We start from the raw sequence: 22,447 nt of genomic DNA, 5'->3' as shown, positions 1-22,447 counted from the left end.
CTCAGCGGCCATGGCTTACGGGCCCAGGTGCTCCGCGGCATGTGGGACCTTCCCGGACCAGGGCACGAGCCCGTGTCCCCTGCATCATCGGCAGGCGGACTCTCAACCACTGCGCCACTAGGGAAGCCTGAGAATTATTTTTATTTATTTATTTTAGGCCACGCCACGTGGCATGTGGGATCCCAGTTCCCCAACCAGGGATCGAACCTGTGCCCCCTACACTGGGAGTGCAGAGTCTTAACCACTGGACTGCCAGGGAAGTCCTTTAAAAATTATTTTAAAAATTGAAAAAAAAATTTGTAAAGTATATACAGTGGACCCTTGAGCAGTGCAAGGGTTAGGGACACTGAGCTCCACGCAGTCAAAAATCTGCGTCTGACTTTATCATTAACCCTCTGTATCCATGATTCTGCATCCACGGATTCAACCAGTCACAGACCTTGTAGTATGTATTTATTGAAAACAATCCACGTATAAATGGACCTGCGCATTTCAAACCCATGTTGTTCAAGGGACCTCGGTATAACATAAAATTTACCATTTTAACCATTTTTAGGTGTACAGTTCAGTGGCATTAAGCATGTTCACATTATTGTGCAACCATCAGTACTGTCCATCTCTAGAACTTTCTAATCATCCCAAACTGAAATTCTGTACCCATTAAACAATAACTCCCCATTATCCCCTCCATTCAGCTCCCGGTAACTTCTACTTTTTGTTTCTATAAATTTGACTACTACTAGGTACCTCGTGAGTGGTGTCATACAATATTTGTACTTTTGTGACTGGCTTAGTTTGCTTAGCACATTTTCAAGGGTCGTTCATGGAGCATATATGGGAATTTCATTCCTTTTAAAGGCTGAATCATATAACTTTTGACAACTTTTAAAACCAAATATTTCTGGAATCTTTTTCCTCTTCTCCATCCCTACTGCCATTGCCCTAATTGTCTCTCAATTGGGACAATATAGTTTCTAACTAATTTATTAGCCTGTAGTCTCTGCTGGTTCTTACTCCACTCCTTCCAATCCATCCATCCTAGAGGTTAAAGGCTTCAGGGATCAGAAATGTTTTGAATTCCTTCTCTATCCCTTAATAACTACATGAGTTGGGCAAGCTACTATTTCCTCGTTTGTAAAATAAAGATAATAGTAGCTACCGTAGAATTGTGGTGGTGGGAGGATTATGTGAGATAATCAGTGTGAAGTGCTCAGCAGTATACTGCCTAGCATATGGTAAGAGCTCAGTGAGTATTAGCTATGACCTCTGCTCCTCATGGCTACCATAGATTTACTCAGCATGCAGCCTGCTTAACATGTCGCTGACTGCCTATCAGCTACAGGATAAAATTTAAGCCCCTTGAAAAAAAAATTAATAAACAGAAATCTCAATTAAATAGAATTGGGAGACCTGAGGGGGGCACTCTCACGCCCTGTGACAATAGCAGAGCCCAACTAGAAGACTCCGCTTCTATCCTGACAACAACTTAACCAATGAAGAGCTGTGGACTCTGTTTACTGTAGCCCTCCCAACTTCCTTTTCTTCGCTATATAAGCTTTCTTCCTTCGAGGGGACTTGCATGTGGCTCGCCATGGTTGCACACCCCACATTTCTGCTGATCCTGAATAAACCTATCTTTGCCTGAGAAATATCTGGCAGTCTGTTTTTTTTTAGGTCAGTATTCTTAATGTGGCATACGAGGACCTCCATGTTCTTTTTTGGCCAGAGTTTCTTATTTGCTCTTTATTTCATGCCTACTACTTTATTGGTAACAACAAACTGTGAGCAATGATCTGTGTTAATCGCAAGAAAGGATGGTGGCAGAAAAGCCAGGCACAAAGCAGAGGGGATAACAAAAGCAAAGAGAGGCAGGAAACAACAAAGTTAATTCCTACTTACCCATTTATTACTTCCTCCAGAAATCTTACTTAATACCTTTCTATCTGCCCTCTCCCCTTTCATTATTAGGTTGGATGTATCTCTTCTGTGTTATCATAGCACCTTATGTATGTATCTGTCATAATGTAGTTAAGAGTTGCATTAAAATGTCCTGTGTGTATTGAGAGGTACATTTTATTAATCTTTGTATACCCAACACCTAAGAATACACACACACACACACACACACACACACACACACACACACACACATACACATATATATTCATACATATATTCTCTTTAAAAGAAGAGGATCTATGACTAGTTTACTTGGCTCAATAGTTCTCAACTCTGGCTAAATATTAGAATTATTGGGGCATTAAAAAAATGTTCAAGTCTGCCCCAAGGGATATGGATCTAATTGGTCTGGAGTGGGGTCCACTTACTATTGTTGGAGTTTTCTGAGGTGATTGTAATACATAGTTAAGATTAAGAACGACTGATCTAGCTAAATATCAATTTATGAATGAAAAATGGATGGAGTGAGGGGATTAGAGAATATATAACTTTAAGAGCTTTTATTTTCCAGTCCATTCTGATACTCTTCTAAAAGATAAAATATCATACCAATAGTTGTTTGAATTCATGATTCAGTTAATTGAGCACATAATTTTTGAGTCACTGTATGCTAGTTCTAAATGAATATCTCTAAATCAGATTTTTAAACCAGGTATGTGACATTTTTATTTCTTTAGAGGAAAAAAACCAATTTAACAAGATACATGACATTTTTATTTCTTTAGAGGAAAAAAGCCAATTTAACAAGATACTTTTTTTTTGTATTTGTCAGAATATGTTGAGGTATATTTCATCCCAAATAAGAGTAGAGTGGCATGGGATGCTACTGTACATGGTTAGGTAATATATAATCATTATTGCCATTATGTTGTGGGAGATAGCTGGATTAAGTTTCTGTTAAGAATTAAAGATGTACCCTTCCATTATGATTATAGGCAACTGAATTTCACATAGTTTAGTTTGAAAATGTGAAGAGAAAATATGTTATAGCTTAGGCTTCTCCTGTTTTATCTTTATTCCCACATATGCGTATGAAGTTGTATCAGTCCTTACCAACCATTAGAAAAATATTGTCCTTTCATTAGGGGAAAGCTTAAGTTGAAAAGGTTGGAAGCTGTATTTGGCAAATAAAGCTTTATCTTGAAGCGTCCTATGCATTTGCTCATTGTACTGCCCAGCCACAGAAGCTGTATGCAATTGAAAAGACCTTGGGTGAAGCTGAGAATCTTGGAAATCATTGAGCTGGTTTGTTTAGAGCAGAGAAAGAAAACTAAAGCAGTGCTTCTGTCAGATGACGTCATCTGCACTAGAACTGTTGACATTTCTTCACGTTCAGCCAGAACTCATAGAAGAATCAGCAGTGACTTTTCTTTAACATTCAGCAGGATAAAAATACCAGTACTTCTCAGGGCAGCCGACATCTGATTTTAATCATATTTGCACATTGGCACAGTAAAAAATTCCTGTGTTGTGAGACCTTTTTTTGAAACTGGAAACTGATATCTTTGTAATAATGAAGTTTTTATAGATTAGCAGAATTTGGTACTCTCTGTACTGATGGAGCCCCTGAGATGCTTGGCAACACATGGTTTTGCTGCTTCAGTGGAGAGAGCATTTCAATGTCTGTTTCAGCACATGGCATACCTTAGTGCTGAGACCCAGCCAATAATTCTAAAAGAAGTTTTGTCGGCTGCCGTGACACTCAAATGCATTAGAATTTAATTGAATTATTAAATTTTCCAATTTAATGATTTAAATTGATTTAATGATTTCCAATTTAATTTCCAGTCATCATCTTTTCCAAGACATTTGTCAAAAAGTGTGGGGAAAATGTTCTATTCTTTTTTATGCAAATTTTTTATGGCTTTTCAAAGGACAGTACTTGAAGCCCTTAATTGATCCTTGGGGAGACATTAACTATTGTTGAGAGACAGTGGAAACCTCCTAATAACAATTTGACTTGGAGGAGTTCATTGATCTATGTAGTGGATGTTTGCCATATGAAAGGCTTAAATCTTTCTATTCATGGGCCTGTGGTATCAATTATGGATGTTGCTGCAAAACTGCCTGCTATTTTGGTTAAACTACCACCTTGGAAAAGGAGATTGGAGTCAGATAATCATATGAACTTTCTCATGCTTGGTGGAAGTGCTTCTGAAGAAAGAAGTTGAGAGTGACGAAACTCTTCTGCAGTTATTGATATTAAATTTGGATTTGTAATCTTACTCTTTTCCCAGAATAAAGAGGACCTCACTGATATAGGTAAAATAAGATGATGCTACGTGAATTCAATTACAAGAGTCCTGGAATCTTTAATATTCCTTAATAAGCTTATACTAATCTGGTAAAGTACCATGGGAGCGCTGATTCATTTTGTAACAAAAGATCTTGCGGTTTAAGGTTTTCAGTACTTGTTGCTATTAACATGAAAAGCCAATTCCAACATGTGATTAGGCCCAGGACTAACCTTACCATAATTTACTTTTCACCCAATCAGATTTATTGGGGTAGTATCTACATACAGTAAAGTTCACCTTTATTTAGGTGTACAGTTTTTAGATGTACTTACGAATTTTGTCAAAACACTTGGAGTTATATAACCAGTATCACAGTTGAGATACAGAACATTTCCATCACCCCAAAGAGGTCCCTTAGGCCCCTGTGTAGCCAATACCCTCCCTTCACATCTGGTCCCTGGCACTCAGTGATGTTTTCTTTTGGTATAGGCTTGCCTTTTTCAGAATGTCAAACAAATGGAACCATGCATTATGTAACTTTAATATGATATATTCGCAGTTCATTCATGTTTTTGCATATATTAGTATATTCCATTGTGCCACAATTTGTTTATCCATTCACCATTTGGACATTTGGATGTTTCCAGTTTGGGCTTTTGTGAACGAATCCCCTAAAAATATTCATGTGTGGGTTTGTGGGTTTCCTCCCTTCCTTTCTCTCTTGCTCCCTCCCTTCCTTCCTTTTTGGTGTGGACTTAGGTTTTCTTTACTTTTGAGTAAATACCTAGGAGTGGGATTTCTAGGTCATATGATACCTGTATGCTTATAAGAAACTGCCAAACTCATTTCCAAAGTGGCTGTATTCCCAGCAGCAGTGTATGGTGGAATGCAAATTTCTGCTCCCAGTGGGTAAGAGTTGTAGTTGCTTCATGTCCTTGCTATTTAACGCTGTCTTTAGGAGAGGAGAAGTTTGTGATTTTGATGAAGTCTAATTTATTCTTTTTTCCTTTTGATTTCTGCTAATGTGTCTTATCTAACCAAAGGTTGTGAAGATCATTGAATGCTTCTAAAAACTTTATGGATTTTACATTTAGGACTGTGATCCGTTTTTGAGTTAATTTTTGTGTATAGTGCAAGGTTAGGGTTTAGGTTTTTTTTTTTTGCATATGGATGGATATTCAGTTGTTTTAGCATTATTTGTTAAAAAGACTACCCTGTCTCCATTGAGTTGCCTAAATCACATCGAGTGTTTAAAGCACGTTCACCTTTAATGAAAATCAGTTATAATGTATGTTGGTTTATATCTGGACTTCCACTCTGTTTCATTAATTCATGTGTCTATCTTTTCACTAGCACCACACTGTCTTGATTATGTCAGCCTTGTAGTAAGTCTGGACATCAGAGAGTATGAGTTTCTTGTTTGTTTTTTTTTTTAAAGAAGATGTTGGGGGTAGGAGTTTATTAATTAATTAATTTATTTTTGCTGTGTTGGGTCTTTGTTTCTGTGCGAGGGCTTTCTCTAGTTGTGGCAAGTGGGGGCCACTCTTCATCGTGGTGCGCGGGCCTCTCACTGTTGTGGCCTCTCTCGTCGCGGAGCACAGGCTCCAGTTGCGCAGGCTCAGTAGTTGTGGCTCACGGGCCTAGTTGCTCTGCGGCATGTGGGATCCTCCCAGACCAGGGCTCGAACCCGTGTCCCCTGCATTGGCGGGCAGATTCTCAACCACTGCGCCACCAGGGAAGCCCCGAGTTTCTTAACTTTATTCTTTTTCAAAGTTATTTTGGTTATTCTAATTCTTTGCTTTTCCATATAAATGTTAGAATGAGCTTGTCATTTTTTACAAAAAAAGCTGCTGGGATTCTGATATGGGTTTTGTTGGATCTATAGATCAACAAGGGGAGAATTGACATCTTCACAGTGAGTGTTCCAATTTATTGCTACATTTTTTATTTAGGTCTTTGACTTTTAAAGTTTTATAGTTCTCAACATACATATATTGCACATATTCTATTTTTATCTAAGTGTTTCATGGTTTTGGGTGCTGTCATAAATAATAATACACACCATAAAGCACAACGTTATTTATATTTTAAGCTTCATTTGCATTAATTTTAAAAATATTATTTTCAAAGATAGGATTATTGAGGAAAAAAGCTAAAAATTTCCGTGGTTCTTCAAGTACATTGCCACAATAGTTTCAAGAGGTTGTGCAATTTTTCCTGCCACCAGCACTCTTTATCAGTTTTACCACATACTTGACAGTTTACACCATTGATTTTGTCTATTGTAAAAATTTACCTTTTAACCATTGTTTACTGTACAGTTCAGTGGCATTAGGTGCAGTCACATTCTCGTGCAACAGTCCTCACCATCCATCTCTGCAACATTTTTTATTTTCCCAAATTGAAATTCTGTACCCATTGAACAATAACTCCCCATTTGTATCTTCCCCCAGCCCCTGGCAGCTACCATTCTACTTTCTGTCTCTATGAATTTGACTATAGGTATCTCAAAGCAGGAGGTCAAATAGTATTTGTCCTTTTGTGTCCCTTTTCACTTAGCATAATGTCTCGTGTTCATCCATGTTGTAGCATATATTAGAATTTTCTTCCTTTTTATGCTTAAATAACATTCCATTGTGTATATATACTGTATTTTGTTAATTCATTCATCCATCCATGAACACTTGGATTGCTTATACCTTTTGACAGTTGTGTCTAATGCTACTGTAAACTTGGGTGTACAAATATCTCCTTGATTCCCTGCTTTCAAATATATAGCCAGATATGGTGCTGGGTCATATGACAATTCTGTTTATAATTTTTTAAGGAACTACTGTAGTGTTCCATAGCAGCTGCACCATTTTACATTCCCACCAGCAGTGCACAATTTCTCCACATTCTCACCAACACTTATTTTCTGTTTGTTTTTTTTCTTTGATAATAGCCATCCTAATGGGTATGAGGTGGTATCTTATTGTGGTTTGGATTTGCATTTCCCTAATGATTAGTGATACTGAACATCTTTTCATGTGCTTATTGCCATTTGTATATTTTCTTTGGAGAAACGTCTAAGTTCTTTGCGCATTTTTAAATCAAGTTTTTCGTTTTGTTGTTGAGTGTAGGCGTTTTAAAATATATTCTGGATATTAACTCATCAGATATATGATTTGCAAATATTTTCTCTCATCTTGTGGGTTACCTTTTCACTTTGTTGATAGTGTCCTTTGATGCACAAAGGTTTTAATTTCGATGAAGTCCATTTTATCTTTTTTTTTTTTTTTGCCTATGCTTTTGGTATCATATCTAAGAAATTATTCCCAAATTCAGTGTCATGAAGATTCTCCTCTATGATTTTTTTCCTAAGAGTTTTGTAGTTTTAGCTCTTACGTTTAACTTTTTAATCCATTTTGAGTTAATTTTTGTATATGGTGTAAGGTAGGGGACCAACTTCATTCTTTTGCATGTGGATATCTAGTTTTCTTAGCATTTGTTGAAAAGATTGTCCTTTCCCTGTTGAATGGTCTTGTCAGTTTTGTAGAAGATCATTTGATCATATATGTGAGAGTTTATTTCTGATCTCTCTGTTCTATTGGTCTTTTGTCTGTCTTTATGCAAATACACTGTTTTGACTACTGTAGTTTTGTAGCAAGCTTTGAAATCAGGATAAATGGGACCTCCAACTGTGTTTTCTTTTTCAAGATTGTTTTGGTTATTCAGGGTCCCTTGAGATTCCATATGAATTTCAAGATGCTTTACTATTCCATTGGCACCAAAAATGTCATTTGGATTTTGATAGGGATTGCAGTGAATCTTAGTTGTCTTTGGGTAGTATCAACATTTTAATAATATTAACTCTTCTAATCCATAAACATGGAATGTCTTCCCATTTATTTGTATCATTTTTAACTCCTTTTGGCAATGTTTTGTAGTTTTTAGTGAACAAGTCTTTTTCCTCCTTGGTTATGTTTACTCCTAAGTATTCTATTTGGTGGTTTTGTAAGTGGAATTGCTTTCTTAACTTTGTTTTCAGTTTGTTAATTGTTAGTGTGTAGAAATGCAACTGATTTTTGTATGTTGTTTTGTATTTTGTACATTTTGCTGAATTCATTAGTTCTAACATTTTTGTGTGTGTATGGAATTTTGGGGGTTTTGTACATAGAACATTATGTCATCTGCGAACAGAGCCAGTTTTACTACATCCTTTTTAATTCGGATGCCTTTTATTTCTTTATCTTGCTTAATTGCCCTAGCTAGGACATCTAGTACTATGTTGAATAGAAGTGGCAAGAGTGGGCATCCACGCCTTGTTCATGATTTTAGAGGAAAAGCTTTCAGTTTTCACCATTGAATATGCTGTTAGCTGAGAGTTTCTCATAGGTCAATTTTATTATGTTGAGGTAATTTCTTTCTATTCCTAGTTTGAGTGTTTGTTTTTATTTTTAAATCATGAAAGGGTGTTGAATTTTGTCAAATGCTTTTTTTGCATTAGTTTAGGTGATTGTCGTTTTTTCCCCTCTTCAATGTGTTAATGTGTTGTATTACATTGATTTTTCATATGTTGACCCACTTTTGCATTTCAGGAATAAATCTCATTTGGTCATGGTGTATGATCCTTTTAATGTGCTGTTGAATTCTGTTAATATTTTGTTGAGGATTTTTTTTTTTTTTTTTTGGCCATGTTGTGTGGCTTGTGGGATCTTAGTTCCCTGACCAGGGACTGAACCTGGGCCCTCGCAGTGAGAGTGCAAAGTCTTAGCCACTGGACTGCCAGATAATTCCCTTGTTGAAGATTTTTGAGGATTGGTGTTAATTCTTCTTTGAGTGTTTGGTAGAATTCTTTTTTTTTTTTTTTTTTTTTTTAATAATATGAGAAACTTCTTTGCTGAGTTAGATAATTGTTTTGCTTTTCTTTTTTAAGATGTTGGGGGTAGGAGTTAATTAATTAATTAATTTTTGCTGTGTTGGGTCTTCGTTTCTGTGTGGGGGCTTTCTCTAGTTGTGGCAATCAGGGGCCACTCTTCATCGCAGTGCGCGGGCCTCTCACTGTTGTGACCTCTCCCATTGCGGAGCACAGGCTCCAGACGCGCAGGCTCAGTAGTTGTGGCTCACGGGCCTAGTTGCTCCGCGGCATGTGGGATCCTCCCAGACCAGGGCTCGAACCCGTGTCCCCTGCATTAGCAGGCAGATTCTCAACCACTGCGCCACCAGGGAAGCCCTGGTAGAATTCTTTAGTGAAGCCATCTGGTCCTGGGCACTTCTTTGTTGAGAGGTTTTTGATGACGAATTGAATCTCATTACTGGTTATAAGTCTATTAATATTTTCTCTTTCTTCATGATTCAGCCTTGGTAGGTTTTGTGTTTTTAGGAATTAGTTCATTTCATCTGGGTTATCCAATTTGTTGACATACAGTTAGTCTTCTAATTCTTTTTATTCCTGTAAAATCACTAGTAAAGTTTCTTTATTTCTGATTTTAGTTATTTGAGTCTTCTCTCTTTTTTTCTTCATCAATCTAGCCAAAGGTTTATAAATCTTCATCTTTTTTCTTCATCAATCTAGCCAAAGGTTTATAAATTTTATTGATCTTTTTTGGTTTTGTTTAGTTTCTCTATTGTTTTTCTATTCTTTACTTTATCTCTGCCCTAATTGCTATTATTTCCTTCCTTCTACTAGCTTTGGCTTTATTTGTTCTTCCTTATTTGTTCCTTAAGGTTGTTAATTTGAGATCTTTCTCCTTTTTTAATATGAGCATTTACAGCTATAAATTTCTGTCTTACCACTTCGTTTGCAGAATCCCATATGTTTTGGTATGCTGTATTTTCATTTGTCTTGAGATTTTTTTTATCTTTTGACAAAAGATTTTGGGGTTTTTTTTTGTTTCTTCTTCGACCCATTGACTTTTTTTCTTTTTTGAGACTGTTGTTTAACTTCTACATCTTGTGGATTTTCCAGTTTTCCTTTTGCTGTTAATTTCTGGTTTCATTCCATTGTGATCAGAAAAGATACTTTGTATGATTTCAGTCCTTTTAAACACTAAGATTTGTTTTGTGGCCTAATTTATGGCCTATCCTGGAGAACGTTCTGTGTGTACTTGAGAAAAATGTGTATCCTGCTATTTTGCATGTTTTGTATATGTTTGTTAGGTACAGTTAGTCTGTCATGCTCAAGTTCTTTATTTCCTTATTGATATTTTGTCTGGTGGTTCTATTCATTATTGAAAGTGGAGTATTAAAGTTTCCTACTATTACTGCAGAGCTGTTTATCCCTTTTTGTTGCATATATTTAGGAGCTCTGATGTTTGGTGCATATATATTTGAATTGTTATATCTTCTTGGTGAATTAATTCTTTTATCATTATGTAATGTTTTTTTTGTTTCTTGTAACAGTGTTTGAATTAAAGTCTATTTTGTCTGTTATTAGCATAGTTTCCCCAACTCTTGTGGTTACTATTTGCATGGAATATCTTTTTCCATCATTTTACTTTCAACCTTGTGTGTCCTTAGACCTAATGTGAGTCTCTGGTAGACAGCATGTAACTGGATACTGTTTATCCATTTTGCCAGTCTGTTGCTTTTGGTTGGGGAGTTTAATCCATTTACATTTAAAGTAATTACTAATAGGGGAGAGGTTACTCTTGCTTTTTTGTTTTCTGTGTGTCTTTTAGCTTTCTTGTCCCTTATTTCCTCCCTTATTACATTCTTTTGTGTGTAGTTTTTTTGTAATGACACATTTTGGTTGTTTTCTCATTTCCTTTTGTGTGTTCTCTATAGGTATTTTCTTTGTGGTTATCATGGAGATTACTTATAGCATCTTAAAGTTGTAATAATCTATTTTGAACTGATACCAACTCACCTTTAATTTCACATAAAAACTCTGCTTCTTTTCAGCTCTACCCTCCCCCACTTTATATTACTGATATCCCAAATTGTGTCTTTATATATTGTGTACTCGATATAGATTTATAATTATAGTTTTTAATGCTCTTACCTCTTAAATCTCATAGAGGACTAAAAAGTACAGTTAACAAACCAAAATATGATAATACTGGTTTTTATATTTGTCATTGTATTTATCTTTACCAGAGAACTTTATATTTTTGTGTGGCTTCAGATTACTGTCTAGCTTCCTTTCATGCCGATTTAAAGGACTCCCTTTAGTATTTATTGTAGGGTAGACCTAGTAGTAATAAACTCCTTCAGCTTTTACCTGGAAATGCCTTATTTGCAGGACAGTTTCCCAGATATAGAATTCCTAGTTTAGTCTTTTCTTTCAGCACTTCATTTTTTTTCTTTTTCTTTGGCCACACCACATGGCACGTGAGATCCTAGTTCCCTGACCAGGGATCGAACCCATGCGCCCTGCATTGGAAGCGTGGAATTTTAACCACTGGACCACCAGGGAAGTCCCTCAGCACTTTAAATATATGTCATACCACTGCCTTTTTGTTTTCAAAGTTTCTGGTGAGAAATCTGCTTGTTATCTTACCGAGGATCCCTTGTATGTGATGAGTTGCTTTTCTCTTGCTGCTTTAAATAGTGCTGTTATTTAATTTCAGTTTCCAATTGTTTATTGCTACTATACAGCCATACAATTTTTGTAAATTGCCTTACATCAGTCTGAATGTTTATGTAACCCCCAAATTAGTATGTTGAAATCCTAACCCCCAAAAGGTGATGGTAATTAGGAGGTGGGGCCTTTGGGAGGCGATTAAGTCATGAGGATGGAGTCTTCAATTAATGGGATTAGTTACCTTATAAGAGACCCCACAGGGCTCCCTAGCCCCTCTGCCATATGAGGACACAGTGAGAAGCCATCGTCTGTGAACCAGAAAGTGGGCTCTACCAGATACCAAATCTGCTGGTGCCTTGATCTCAGGCTTCTCAGCCTCCAGAATTGTGAAAAATAAATTTCCATTGTTAATAAGCTACCTAGTTTATGGTATTTTGTTATAGCAGCCCAAATGATCTAAAACAGTTTCCTTATCCTTTTAATGTTTTGGGGATCTATGGTGACACCCTATCCTTAATTAGTAATATCATTTCTTTTCTCTTTTTGTTAGTCTGGCTACATTTTTTCATTTTTATTCATCTTTTCAAGGAATGAACTTTTGGTCTAATTGACTTTTTCTGTTCTCAGTTTCATGTATTTTTCTTTTTATCTTTATTTCCTTATTTGCTATGAGCTTAATTTGATCTTCTCTTTTTTAGTTTCTTAAGGTGGAATTTTAGGCCACTGATTGAGACTTGCTTCTTCTCGTATATAGTCATGCAATGCTATAAATTCCCTCTAGGCACTGCTTTAGCTACATCTCAGGTTTCAAAATGTAATGTTTTTGTTTGCATTCAATTAAAATTATGTTTTAATTTCCCTTGTGACTTCTTCTTTGACCCATGCGTATTTAAAAATGTGTTGTTTAATTTGTAAATATTTGAGGATTTTCCAGATTTTTCTGTTACTGATTTCTGGTTTAATTCCTTTGTGCTAAGAGAACATACTTTGTATGTGTTAAAGTTGCCAAGATTTGTTTTATGATCCAGAATGTGGTCCATCTTGGTGAACATTCTGTGTGCTCTTGAAAAGAATGTGCATTTGGCTCTTTGGGGGTGGAGTATTCTATAAATGCCAGTTAGGTTATGCTGGTTGATTGTGTTGTTCAGTGCTTCTACATTCTTACTGAATTTCAGTCTGCTTTTTTTATTGATTAGTAAGAAGAAGAATGCTGAATTCTCCAACTATGTTTGTGAATTTTTTAATCTTTTCAGTTCTATCAGTTTTGATTTATATTTGTCCTTTTGTATTTGGCTTATTCTAGTTAGTACAATCCTTTATATTTTTTATTTATCCATTGAGCATGATGTCACTTGTCCTTTGTACTTCATTGAATTATTGTTTAAAATAAAATAGTTAAAACCTAAGAGGTATATAAACTTAAGATAGTATGTATAAAAACTGGTAAATATTATCTGAAAACAGTCAACTGATTTGCTGTCTATGTATGACCGTAGTGGGTTTACTTTATTTACAACTTAAAAGTTATTCCCATCTTATACAGAAATGCTAGGGGTGTTCTAAAATTCAAAATTAGGGAATATCATCTGACAGGGAAGAAATATGTTTTCAGAGGCCACCTGTGAACTGTTTAAGTAATTTTATATTTTGTGTGATCCAATGTTTTATATACCTTGTTTGACAGGAAAAAACTTTATTGCATTTATTTCTCTTTTTAGGATTCTAATTCTCAGATGGATTTAAGCCTTCAGGTAACTGATGATGATATTAACGAGATAATTCAAATAGATGGAACTGGAGATACAGCTTCCAGTGATGAAATAGGAAGTACGAGAGATGTAGATGAGAACAAATTTCTAGGGATTACTGATGCGGGAGACCTGAAGGTACTTGAAGAAACCAGCAGTATATCAAATGAAGATTCAATGGCCAACAGTAGTGATAATGAAGACCCTCAAGTAGACCTTGTGGAAGAGGTAAGGATTATTTTTGAGCTGAAACTTTTAAAAATTTATAGCATTTGTACTTTAATATACTTTGGAACCAAGAGGAATAACAATTAAGGTTAATCCTGTCTTTTGTCTTTAAAATGAGACTTATTTGTATCTAGTATTTAAACTTTTAATCTTAAACTGTAATTTAACTCAGTATTAAGTATTTAGGAATCAGCTACTATATTTGTTGGTCTTAGCTAGAGGTAGTGAGAGGTTTAAGGGATGGGAGTGGAGGTAAAGAGGGCAGCTAGGGTAGAAGCATATCATATCTGCTCTAATCCTAATAAATGCTGTGAAATCTTTGTGGAATGTGATAATTAAGAAGCATGTAAGTGGTATGTATTAACTATCATTTATGGTGCTGTACATATGTGCCAGGTACCATACTAAATCTTACTGCCTTTTGTTATTTAACATTACCACTGCCTTATGGGTTTTATGAGTCTTATTACTGTCCTCATTTTGCAGATGAGAAAACTGAGATACAAGGAGTTTTAGTAGCTTGCCAAAGGTCAGTCTTGTGGTTATTGAGTGACTAAGTTGGGATTCAAACTCAGGCTGTTTTACTTTTAAATACAGTACTATTCTGTGTCCTTGGAGGGAGAGAATATGTCCCTCTGTCTTTAAAAAATTCAAAGCATCATGAAATTCATTAATGTGAGTATCTTTCATCTTTAGGACCCTTTAAATTCTGGGGATGATGTTAGTGAGCAGGATGTGCCGGACCTGTTTGACACAGATAATGTAATTGTCTGTCAGTATGAAAAGGTACTGTATTCACCTTTTAGACTTTAGGTTTATTAATTGCATTTATAGTAGAAAATGAACAAAATAATGGGAAATGTGATGATCAGTTACTGTTCAGTTAAATTAATCTCAAAATAGCTAAGTAATTCTATAAATTTGGGAGGGTATTTTGGGTCTAACACTGTGCTGTGTTGTCTTGGTGATGCCAAAAAAGTGATAGGCCTTGTCTTATGGAGGTGATAGTCTTATTGAAGAAAGGTGTTTCTGTATGGAATAATAGAATGGCATACAATAAGATAGTAGGTAAATCAAAAGCTAAAATATGTGACAGGTAAATCAAATACTAAAATACATGGCATATAAATCAAATGCTAAGATGAGTGGCACAGACAGTTAGTCCTAAAAGGGGCTAGGAAATGCAAGAAATCGTTTGCAGTTGGAGTTCTCCACAAATCCTTCATGGGTGATGTGGGGCTTTGAAATAGATCTTGAATGATTTGTAGGATATAGATAAGTGTGGAGGGTAGGCATTCAGAGTAGAGTAGCCTGATAAAAGGCAGAGAAATGAATGCATGTAGAATTTATAAGGGACAGTGAAGAGACAGCTCTGCCTTGAATGAGGTGTTTTCCTTTTGAATGTGTTAGGAAATGAGGCAGGGTGGTGGACAGAGGTGGGAGCAGATTGGAAAATCCAGAATCTTGGTAGGGGAAGTTCAAACTTGATTTGATGGACATTAACCTTATGAGGATGATATTGAGAAAATTGTAATTGGGTTTAAAAACTGGCATTGTTTGCCAATTTGGAAGAGGCAAATAGTAAGAAGAACAGGGATAGCACATAAAGTAACAGAGCCCAGACTAAGGATGGCAGCATAGAACGTGGAAGAGTTAGAGATTATGGTGGAAGAAATCATTGGACTTCCAATACTATGTTGAAGAGAAGTGGTGAGAGTGGGCATTCTTGTCTTGTTCCAGATTTTAGTGGGAAGGCTTTTAGCTTTTCACCTTTGAGTATTATATTGGCTGTGGGTTTGTCATAAATTGCTTTTAGTATGTTGAGACATGTTCCCTCTATACCACTTTCCTAAGGGTTTTTTATCATGAATGGGTGTTGAATTTTACCAGATGCTTTTTCTGCATCTATTGAGGTGATCGTGTGGTTTTTGTCCTTTTTTTTGTTGATGGGGTGTATCACATTGATTGATTTGTGAATGTTGAACCATCCTTGTGACCCTAGCATGAATCCAGCTTGGTCATGGTATATGACCTTTTTTATGTGTTGTTGGATTCAATTTGCTAATATTTTGTTGAGAATTTTTGCATCTATATTCATCAAAGATATTGGCCTGTAATTTTCTTTTTTGGTAGTTGTCTTCGTCTGGTTTTGGTATCAGGGTGATGGTGGCTTCATGAAATATTTTTGGGAGAGTTCCTTCCTCTTTAATCTTTTGGAAGAGTTTGAGTAGGATTGGTATAAGTTCTTCTTTGTATGTTTGGTAGAATATACACTGAGGAAAAGACAGTGTCTTCAGCAGGTGGCATTGGGAAAGTTGGACAGCCACATGTAAGTCAATGAAGTTAGAACACACCCTCACACCATACACAAAAATAAACTCAAAATGGCTCAAAGGCCTAAATATAAGACAAGACACCATAAAACTCCTAGAAGAAAACATAGGCAAAACATTCTCTGACATAAATTGTACCAATGTTTTCTTACGTCAGTCTCCCAAGGCAATAGAAATAAAAGCAAAAATAAACAGGTGGGACCTAATCAAACTTACAAGCTTTTGCACAGCAAAGGAAACTATAAATAAAATGAAAAGATAAACAAAAAGGTCCTACTGTATAGCACAGGGAACTATATTCAATATCCTGTGATAAACCACAATGGAAAAGAATTAAAAAAAAAAGAATGTCTATATGTGTATAACTGAGTCACTTTGCTGTACAGCAGAGATTGGCACAACATTGTAAGTCAAAATAAAATTAAGTAAAAAAAAATAAACGAAAAGACAACCTACAGACTGGGAGAAGATATTTGCAAATGATGTGACTGACGAGGGCTTAATTTCCAAAATATACAAATAGTTCATACAACTCAACAACAAAAAAACAAACAAGCCAATCCAAAAGTGGGCAGAAGACCTAAATAGACACTTCTCCAAAGAAGATATGCAGATGGCCAATAGACATGTGAAAAGATGCTCAACATTGCTAATTATTAGAGAAATGCAAATTAAAACTACAGTGAGGTACCACCTCACACCGATTAGGATAGCCATCATTAAAAAGTCTACAAATAACAAATGCTGGAGAAGGTGTGGAGAAAAGGGAACCCTCCTACACTGTTGGTGGGAACGTAAATTGGTGCAGCCACTATGGAAAACAGTATGGAAGTTCCTCAAAAAACGACAAATAAAGTTGCCATATGATCCAGTAATCCCACTCCTGGGCATAAACCCAAACAAAACTAATTCAAAAAGATACATGCACCCCTCCCCATGTTCATAGCAGCACTATTTACCATTGCCAAGACATGGAAACAACCTAAATGTCCCATCGACAGATGAATGGAGATGTGGTATATATATACAGTGGAATATTACTGAGCCATAAAAAAAGAATGAAATAATGCCATTTGCAGCAACATGGATGGACCTAGAGATTATCATACTAAGTGAAGTAAGTCAGAAAGAGAAAGAAATACCATATGATATCACTTATATATGGAATCTAAAATATGACACAAATCACTATGTCTATGAAACGAAAATAGACTCATAGTTACAGAGAGCAGACTTGTGGTTGACAAGGGGGAGGGGGAGTAGGGGTGGGAAGGATTGGGAGTTTGCAGTTATATATATAATATAATATATATATTATAATAATATAATATTATACAACAGGATCCTATTGTATAGCACAGGGAACCGTATTCAATATCCTGTGACAAACCATAATGGAAAAGAATATGAAAAAGAATATGTGTGTGTGTGTGTGTGTGTATAACTGAGTCACTTTGCTGTACAGAAGAAATGAACACAACATTGTAAATCAACTGTACTTCATTAAAATTAAAAAAGTATCATTGGTACTTGGTGATTAGTTGGTCATGAGAGAATGATTGACAACGGAGAGTTAAAGGTGTCTATCAGGTTTCAAGCCTAAAAATTAGGTTAGTAGCAATTGAACTTTAGCAACTAAAATAAAATACAGCTTAAATTTGTTTTTAAACACTGTAACTGTGATTATGTAGTCAGTTTTGCATTCTTAACTTATTCATATTTACATTTTTTAGCAGCTTTGAGATATAATTCACATACTATACACTTCACCTATTTAAAGTGTACAATTCAGTGGTTTTAGTATATTTATGGATATGTGTAACCATTAACACAGTCAATTTTAGAAAATTTTTATCACCTCAGAAAGAAAGCCCATACCCTTTAGTTCTTACTCCCATATTGCCCCCTTTCTCCCATCCCCAGTAGTAAGGAACTACTAATGTACTTCCCATCATTGTAGATTTCCCTATTCTGGAGTTTCATATGAAAGGAATCATATAATATGTGGTCTTTTATGACTGGTTTCATTTATTTCACACCGTGTTTCAAGATTCATCCATATTATAGCTTGTAACAGTTCTTCATTTCTTTTTATTGATGAATACTAGTCCATTGAATGGATATACCACATTTTGTTTATCCATTCATCTGTTGAGTGATATTTGAGTTGTTTCCACCTTTTGGCTATTATGAAGAATTCTGCTATAAATATTCATGTACCAGTTTTTTGTGACTATATATTTTCATTTCTCTTGGTAAATACCTAGGAGTAGAATTCCTGGGTCATATGGTAATAATTTGAGGCACTACCAGACTGTTTTCCAAGGTGGCTGTACCATTTTTCATTCCCATCAGCAGTGTGTGATGGTTTAGATTGCTTTACATTCTCACTAACACTTGTTATCTGACTTTTTGATTCTAGCCATCCTAGTGGGTGTGAAGTGGTATCTCGTGGTTTTGATTCGCATTTCCCTGATGACTAATGCATATTTACATCTTTGACTTGTTTTCAGTAACAATTTCAATATACTCAGGGGAGATGGAGGATGGTACTTTGAATTGCTGTAAAAAATGAATCCTTTTCTCTAAAAATAAGATAATTTTCTCTCCTATAACATTTTTTATAGATAGAAAATGGCAGTTTAGATGATGGTAAACATAAGCATAAGAAGGAATAGGTAATAGAAAAGGGACTGGTCTTGGTTTGAAAGTTCTTTTAGATTCTTATAAACAGTGTATTGTGTTCTATAATCAGTGTATTGTACTGTATAGACACTAGATTATATATGCATTTCTTAGAGTCACAGATAATTTTCTAGACTATTATGGATATAGTATTCTTTGTGGTACTGCATTGTGGGTAATAGCTTGTAATTAATTAACATTGAATTAATAGAATTTAGTATTTTAGTGATGTTAAGGAGGAGTAGGTTGCAGTATTGGATGTGATGTCCAGGGGAGGCCTTACTTAGAACGTGATTGGGTAAATATCAAAAGGAGGTAAGAGAGGGGACTTCCTTGGTGGCGCAGTGGTTAAGACTCCGTGCTCCCAGTGCAGGGGGCCTGGGTTTGATCCCTGGTCAGGGAACTAGATCCCACATGCATGCCGCAACTAAGAGTTCACATGCCACAACTAAGGAGCTGGCAAGGTGCAACTAATGAGCCCGCCTGCCACAACTAAGACGTGGTGCAACCAAATAAATTTAAAAACTTTTTTAAAAAAAAGGAGGTAAGAGAATAAACCATGAGGATATTTGGATGTAATCATTTCAGACAGAGGGAACAGTAAATAATACATAAGTCCTGAGGTAGACGAATACCTGTGTGTTCAGGGAACAATGAGGAGAGCAGAGCAGTAAGTGAGTGGAAGAGCAGGATCTTATAGTCTATTTTAAGGACTTTATTTTTTGGATGAGAAGTCATTGGAGAGTTTTGAGCATAGAAATGATATCTGGTTTATGTTTTTAGTAGGGCCATAGTAAAAGTAGACTGGCTACCATGTTTAGAGTGGACTAAGAGGAAGACAAGGGTGAAAATAGGGAAACTAGTCATGAGACATATTAATCCAGGTGAGAGAGGATGGTGGCTTAGACAAGAGTAATAGTAGTGGAGGTGGTAGAAGTGGTTGGAATATGCTTTGTAGGTAGAACTAACATTTACTGATGGATCTGGATATGAGGTGTGAGTAGGAGGTGTAAGGATTGTGTCCAAGATTTCTGGCCTGAATGAGAAGAATGAGTGGCCATTCCTCACTGAGATGCAGAAGACTGTGAGGTTTGGGGGAGAGTATAATAGTGTCCTTGTTTTAAACTTGCTTGAGATGTTTATTGGACATTTATGAAGAGGTGCTGAAGCAGTTGAATGAGAATCTGGAGTTTAAGGGAGAGGTTTGAGCTAGAGATATGATTTTGGAGAGTCATCAGCATATAGATGATGTTTAAAGCCATGAGATTAGATAAGATCACCAAGAGAGTGAATATCAACAGAAAGAAGAGTCCTGGTACACTCTAAAATTGAGAAGTAAGAGAGAGAAGGAGGAATCAAAGGAGTGGCCAAAGAGTCATGTGGAAAGCCAGGAATGTTCTAGAAGCCAAGTAAGGAAAATATTTCAAAGAGGATATATTGAATGGTGCCAGTAGATCAAGTATTTTTAAAATTTTTTCCTTATTATGTTATCTCTTTTGTTGCTGTGGTAAACGGGCTCTTTATATCTTCTAACTGTTGCTTATATATCTATTTGAAGGCAATGAATTTCAGTTTATTAATTTTGTATCAATACTGAATTCTTATTTAGTCATTTTAAATTGATTATCTTAGGTTTTTCAGACATCCAGTCATTGCATCTGCAAATTTATTTCATCTCTTCCAATATTTATCTCTGTAGTTCTTTCTTCTCGTCTAATTGTATTGGCTAGTACCTCTAGAGTGACAAGTTGGTTAAGAGTGGGTATTCTTGTCTATGTCCTGACTTGAGCGGGAGTACTTTTAGGGTTTCCGCACTAAGCAGTATGTCACGGCTTTTGGGTTGAGGTAGGGGTATGTGTGTGTGTGTATGTTTGTAGGGCATAGTCTTTCTTATTTTAGTTTAAAAAAAAAATCTATGATGCATGAGTTTTATCAAAAGCTTTTTCAACATCATTGAAGATGATTATATTATTTGTCTCCTTAGGTCTAGTAATATAGTGTTTGTACTAGTAAATTCCTAATTTTGAACCATTGTTGCATTTCTAGAATAATGTAGTCACTAGATAAAGCTACTGGGATGAGTTGTTGCTGCTGCTTCTACCGTTGTTCTTTTCCTAATTCTGGCCAGATTTTATCATCTTTGTTAAGGATTCTGTTGTCACTGTTGTGTTCCCCGAGACTTAAGATAAGTGCAAGTGGAAATTTGGAAGTCAAACTCAGAAAAGAAATTTTCTGTCGCCAGGCCATTTCCCCCACACACAAATAGAGGGTTTATCCTTTGTATTTTCTTATGCTTCACAAAATGCATCCAAATACTAGTCACAGGCTTTTCTTCCTTGATTTGACTATTTGCAATCAACACCCAGGTTTAATTTTTACCCTTGATTTCAGATCATATATTTCTAAATTTTTAAAATAGTCACTTGTGGTCTACCCAGAAGTAACAATGATTGTATGATTTCTTACCTCTTAAGGTAGTAGGATTTTCTGGTTTTAATTTTGTATCAGGCTGATTTACTGAATCCAAAGAATAGCTAATAGAATCTGATAGATTGTAAGTTGTATTTTCAGACCTTGCTCAGTGCGTTATTGTGACTTTCTTCTTAGAAATGAAACACCACTATTTTTTCATTCCGGATAATATTAACTACATCCTCTCTTGTTTATTCCTTTGCAGACATAGTGAACTTTTTACTTTTCTTGAGCAATCCAGGCATGCCCCTCCTCAGGACTTCTGTTCCCTTTGTCTGGAATGCTCTCTACTCAATATCTTCTTTTTAAGTCTTTGCTCAAATGTTACTTCACAAGTCAGGCCCACCCTGACTCTTCTATTTAAAATTCTAACCCCACCTCTGTGTTTGTGATATTCCTTTTCCAGATCTATTTTTCATAACACTTAACCACCTTTTAATATTCTGTATAGTTTACGTGTTTATTAAGTTTGTTTCTCCCATCCTTACTAAAATGTAACCTCTTCAAAGACAGGAATTTTTTTCCTGTTCTAAAAAATTATATCTATATTATCCTTTTTAAAAAGCTAGTATAGATCTCCAGTGCCTAAAACAATACCTGACACATAGGAACTGAATGAATGAATAAACTATCTTGAGGAGGGTCTTATTTATAAAGAACTCCCATTTAGGGTCAGAATAATCCCATGAGATATGCAAAGAAATGTAAATGATCCTTTGACTTCTAAATTTAATTAATTTAGGCTGTTTTTCTCCCTCCAGATTCATCGAAGCAAGAACAAATGGAAATTCTATTTGAAAGATGGTATTATGTGTTTTGGAGGGAGAGACTATGTATTTGCAAAAGCCGTTGGTGATGCAGAGTGGTAAAACTGATGAGCTCAGTACATCATTAAGATCAGTGGGACTAGATCACATGTTGTTCACTGCATGGAATTTAATAAAATTATAATTCAGATGCAAATACAAATATACAGTTTTACATTTCTTTCATTTTACATTTCAAACTGTTTTAACAGGTTTTTATTTTTTAACCCCCATTGTCTATACCATTACAAAGCATAGATGTATCGGGTGTGATGTAGCATGAAAAAATGTCATATTTCTTTAATTTTGAAGTAAAATTTAAATCAGACTCCAGTTCCCCTTCATGGTGAAGTCAGTATCAATTATTAGATTGGGGCTGGTGTTCTTCCCACCTCTCACCAAACCATGTTACAAAAGACCCTGGAGAGTAACACAATATTGTAAAGCAGCTATACTCCAATTAAAAAAAAAT

At 35.7% G+C, this 22,447-nt stretch overlaps 1 protein-coding gene across 1 annotated transcript in view; it reads left to right on the top strand.

Moving 5' to 3' along the window:
• Window positions 1-22,132, top strand: part of STON1 (stonin 1) — a 129,525-nt gene extending 107,393 nt beyond the window's left edge. The window contains exons 9-11 of the mRNA XM_027113162.1: window positions 13,422-13,679; window positions 14,376-14,465; window positions 21,931-22,132. Coding sequence (XP_026968963.1) covers window positions 13,422-13,679; window positions 14,376-14,465; window positions 21,931-22,038 — 456 coding nt within the window. The 3' untranslated portion in view covers window positions 22,039-22,132. The remainder of the gene's footprint in view (window positions 1-13,421; window positions 13,680-14,375; window positions 14,466-21,930) is intronic.
• Window positions 22,133-22,447: the final 315 nt, after the last annotated feature.

This window comes from Aethalodelphis obliquidens, unplaced genomic scaffold, assembly GCF_003676395.1.
Source record: "Aethalodelphis obliquidens isolate GAN/ISIS:26980383/991018 unplaced genomic scaffold, ASM367639v1 scaffold12, whole genome shotgun sequence".
In the NCBI taxonomy this organism is placed as follows: Eukaryota; Metazoa; Chordata; class Mammalia; order Artiodactyla; family Delphinidae; genus Aethalodelphis; species Aethalodelphis obliquidens.
The sequence above is the reverse complement of the archived record's forward strand: the minus strand, read 5'-3'. Positions and strand labels throughout refer to the sequence as shown.